Here is a 4,244-nt window from a genome sequence, read left to right as displayed (position 1 = left end):
AAAAAAAAAAAAAAAAAAATTTCCATGAATATGCCAATTACCTCAATTTAGCCATTCTACAAATGTATGCATATTTCAAAACATGTTGTATATGACAAATATATACAATTTTTGTCAATTTAAATAAGTAAAATGTTAAAATTTATAATTAAAAAAACTATAAGATGATAGAGCATCAAAAAAAAAGGGAAAATTTCCATGATAGATTTGCTCGTTTTTTTGTTTGTTTGTTTGTTTGTTTTTGAGATGGAGTCTCACTCTGTCAATCTTGGCTCACTGCAGCCTCTGCCTTCCGGGTTCAAGCGATTCTCCTGCCTCCCCTTCCCGAGTAGCTGGGATTACAGGTGTGCACCACATCTGGCTAATTTTTGGATTTTTAGTAGAGATGGGGTTTCACCATGTTGGCCAGGCTGATCTCAAATTCCTGACCTCAGGTGATCTGCCTGCCTCGGCCTCCCAAAGTACTGGCATTACAGGTGTGTGTCACCACAACTGGCTAATTTTTGTATTTTTAGTAAAGATAGGGTTTCGCCATGTTGGCCAGGCTGGTCTCGAACTCCTGACCTCAGGTGCTCCGCCTGCATTTGCCTCCCAAAGTGCTGGGATTACAGGCATGAGCCACCGTGCCTGGCCAGATTCACTTGTTGAATACCAAATTATCCCACTAATTCTCTTTTCCAACCTTTACCATGTGGAATTCCTGAAATAATTGTTTCTTTTCTCCAATGTTGTGGTGTTGATATCAGAAGTTCAGTTAGACTCATTTTTTTATATGAGAGAAAGCAAATATGCTGTGTTAATTAGTCAGTGTTTTGCTTTGTTTTTAAAGGAGTAGAACATATGTAGTATAGAAAGAAAAAAAAATCGAAAAGAAAAACATACACAAAAAAGATACATAGCATGCTAACTTTAAGAAAGAAGGCATTATAGGCCGGAGGCAGTGGCTCATGCCTGTAATCCCAGCTACTCAGGAGGCTGCGGCAGGAGAATTGCTTGAACCCAGAAGGCAGAGGTTGTAGTGAGGCGAGATCGTGCCATTGCCCTCCAGCCTGGGCAACAAGAGCGAGACTCCGTCTCAAAAACAAAAAAAGAAAGAAAGAAAGAAAGAAAGAAGGCATTATTAGCACTATATAAAAAGCTTTACATGTATTTTTGTTTTTTCTTGGAGAAGAGAGTATTTATAAAACAGCTTGCATATTGTCTTGATAAAGTGTTTATTCCTTAGCCGTCTTTCTTACTTTCTTTGTATAGCTTTGTTACTTTCATATCAAAGAGTAACTTCCTCAATGTTTGGAGCTAAAGAAATAGAATTCTCAATAATCTGACTTAGAAACCATTAAAATGGGCTGGGTGCGGTGGCTCGCACCTGTAATCCCAGCACTTTGGGAGGCCGAGGCGGGTGGATCATTTGAGGTCAGGAGCTGGAGACCAGCTTGACCAACATGGTGAAACCCTGTCTCTACTAAAAATACAAAAAAAAATTAACCGGGCGTGGTGGCACATGCTTGTAATCCCAGCTACTCGGGAAGCTGAGGCAGGCGAATCACTTGAACCCGGGAGGTGGAGGCTGCAGTGAGCCGAGATCGCACCACCGTACTCCAGCCTGGGTGATAGAGTGAGACTGTCTCAAGGAAAAAAAAAAAGAAACTATTAAAGTGACAGAAATGCAAGATTATACTCTCCTGGACCTTAATTCATTGTAGACCAGTGTTTCTAGGAATAGTAGTTCCACTATCTTAGGAATAAGTAAGAAAATGTGTTGAGACTAATTCCAAGTAGAAATACTGATCACCCCCAACTCGGGCCTCATACATCATTTCAGGGTAAATAAATAAAATCTTGAGAATCTTAAAAACTCTGATCTTTCCTTTATAGTTCACTTGCTTTCTATTGCAAGTTAGCAAAAGTCAATCCAAAGCGGTTTAAAACAAGTGGCTTCATTGATTTACACATCAAAAAAATTCAGAGGTAGGGTCAGTGTTAAGAAAGTTTAACAGTGTCATCAAAGACCCAGTTTCTTTCCTCTTACTATCAACTTCATTCCAACATGGGCTCCCCTTAGGGTCATAGGATGACTGCCAGAAGCAACTGCAGCCACATGCTTCCTCGTAGACATTCAGTATTGAGAAACAAAAGTCCCTAGCTTCATTTTAAATATACAGTACTTCGCTTAGCCAATCAACCTTAGCAAGAGGGATGAAGATACTTTCATTAGTTTGAAGATCACTCCTGGGGCTGGCAACCGAGTGAGACTCTGTCTCAAAAAAGAAAAAAAAAAAAATTCCGGAATTGTTTAGCAAGCCTGGAAATTTTACCATTACATTCTCCTGGTTAACCAGTCAAGATGTCAATGCATAATCCTGCAAGTATTATATCTGTGACACTTTGAAAATTACCATATTAATGCAATGCAGACTGTGCGTCAGCTAATGTGGTTGCTGGCAGGAGTGATAACATCACTGTTATACAGATTCCCTCTCTCTTCCATTCTACAGGGAAAAATGAGACAAATGGTGGAAAATCACAGTGTTATTTAATCTAGTGTTCCCTCGTGTAAAAACATATGAAAAGTCCAAATAAGCATATATTTGGGATGGGATGGTGGGGGGCATTGCTGCTCAGTTCTTTCTCTATGTGTTAGATTGGTTGCACTGGGATTTAATAAGTCAATTTTTAAAAAAGTAATAAATTTTTAAAAATTTTAAATTTTTTAAAAGTCAGTTAAATAATTTATTTCTTTCTAATGCCAGGGACAAGATCCACCAGCTCCTCCTGTGGACTAACTTTGTGATATGGGAAGTGAAAATAGTTAACACCTTGCACGACCAAACGAACGAAGATGACCGGAGTACTCTTAACCCCATTAGAACTGTTTTTCCTTTTGTATCTGCAATATGGGATGGTATTGTTTTCATGAGCTTCTAGAAATTTCACTTGCAAGTTTATTTTTGCTTCCTGTGTTACTGCCATTCCTATTTACAGTATATTTGAGTGAATGATTATATTTTTAAAAAGTTACATGGGGCTTTTTTGGTTGTCCTAAACTTACAAACATTCCACTCATTCTGTTTGTAACTGTGATTATAATGTTTGTGATGATTTCTGGCCTGATTGAAGGAAATTTGAGAGGTCTGCATTTATATATTTTAAATAGATTTGATAGCTTTTTAAATTGCTTTTTTTCATGAGGTATTTATAAAGTTATTTGAGGTTGTCTGGGATTGTATGAAAGAAAATTAGAACCACGTTGTATTTACATTTACCTTGGTAGTTAATTTGTGGATGGCAGTTTTCTGTAGTTTTGGGGACTGTGGTAGCTCTTGGATTGTTTTGCAAATTACAGCTGAAATCTGTGTCATGGATTAAACTGGCTTATGTGGCTAGAATAGGAAGAGAGAAAAAAATGAAATGGTTGTTTACTAATTTTATACTCTCATTAAAAATCTCTAATGTTAAGAAAACCTTAAATAAACATGATTGATTGATCAATATGGCAGATGATTTACAGTCCATTATATAACATTTGTAAGCCACTCAGCACTAGCCTTACAAGGTTCATGAAAGGAGGAAAACATTAATTCTTTCTGCCTTTGCTGGTATAATCCACATAATAATTTAAGCTATAATTTATTTTTAAAATGAGTGCCTCTTGGGAAGTTTCTTTTCTGTTCTAACACTGCCTGTTAAAATGAAAATCTTAGGCTGGTGCGGTGGCTCACACCTGTAATCCCAGCACTTTGGGAGGCTGAGGTGGGCGGATCATTTGAGGTCAGGAGTTTGAGACCAGCTTGGCCAACATGGTGAAACCCTGTCTCTACTAAAAATACAGAAAAATTAGCCAGGCGTGGTGCATGTGCCTGTAATCCCAGCTACTCAGGAGGCCAAGGCAGGAGAATTGCTTGAACCCAGGAGGTAAAGGTTGCAGTGAGCTGAGATCGCACCACTGCACTGCAGCCTGAGCGACAGAGCAAGACTCTCTCTCAAAAATAAAAATAAAAATAAAATCTTAAAGCTGTATTAGGGCCTGTTAGGTTACTGATATTTGAATGCCTATTTACTTATTTACTCCATTGAGTCCTTTGTTATCCTCTGACCTATAAAAAATTTTAATAAATAACAGGTTTACTTCAAGGGAAAAGAAGGAAAATGAGAAACAAACATCTTTTTTTCACTCCTTATCTTATTCCTGTTTGGTGATGGGATGGATTGGGGTAGGAAGGAATGTTAATATGAGAGAAATTTTG

The 4,244-nt window shown here is 37.9% G+C and overlaps 1 protein-coding gene across 5 annotated transcripts in view; it reads left to right on the top strand.

Moving 5' to 3' along the window:
- SMIM14 (small integral membrane protein 14) overlaps nt 1-3,980 on the top strand; it is a 78,194-nt gene extending 74,214 nt beyond the window's left edge. For 4 of the 5 annotated variants that reach the window (XM_011983563.1, XM_011983561.1, XM_011983560.1 and 1 more), the window contains one exon: nt 2,751-3,496. In XM_011983563.1, the coding sequence (XP_011838953.1) occupies nt 2,751-2,783 (33 nt within the window). In that variant the 3' untranslated portion in view covers nt 2,784-3,496. Of the gene's footprint in view, nt 1-2,750 lie in introns of all 5 variants that reach the window. The other variant, XM_011983559.1, reaches the window with a different exon arrangement.
- Nucleotides 3,981-4,244: the final 264 nt, after the last annotated feature.

Source organism: Mandrillus leucophaeus, unplaced genomic scaffold (assembly GCF_000951045.1).
Source record: "Mandrillus leucophaeus isolate KB7577 unplaced genomic scaffold, Mleu.le_1.0 Scaffold251, whole genome shotgun sequence".
Classification (NCBI taxonomy): Eukaryota; Metazoa; Chordata; class Mammalia; order Primates; family Cercopithecidae; genus Mandrillus; species Mandrillus leucophaeus.
This window is presented reverse-complemented; position numbering and strand designations above follow the sequence as displayed.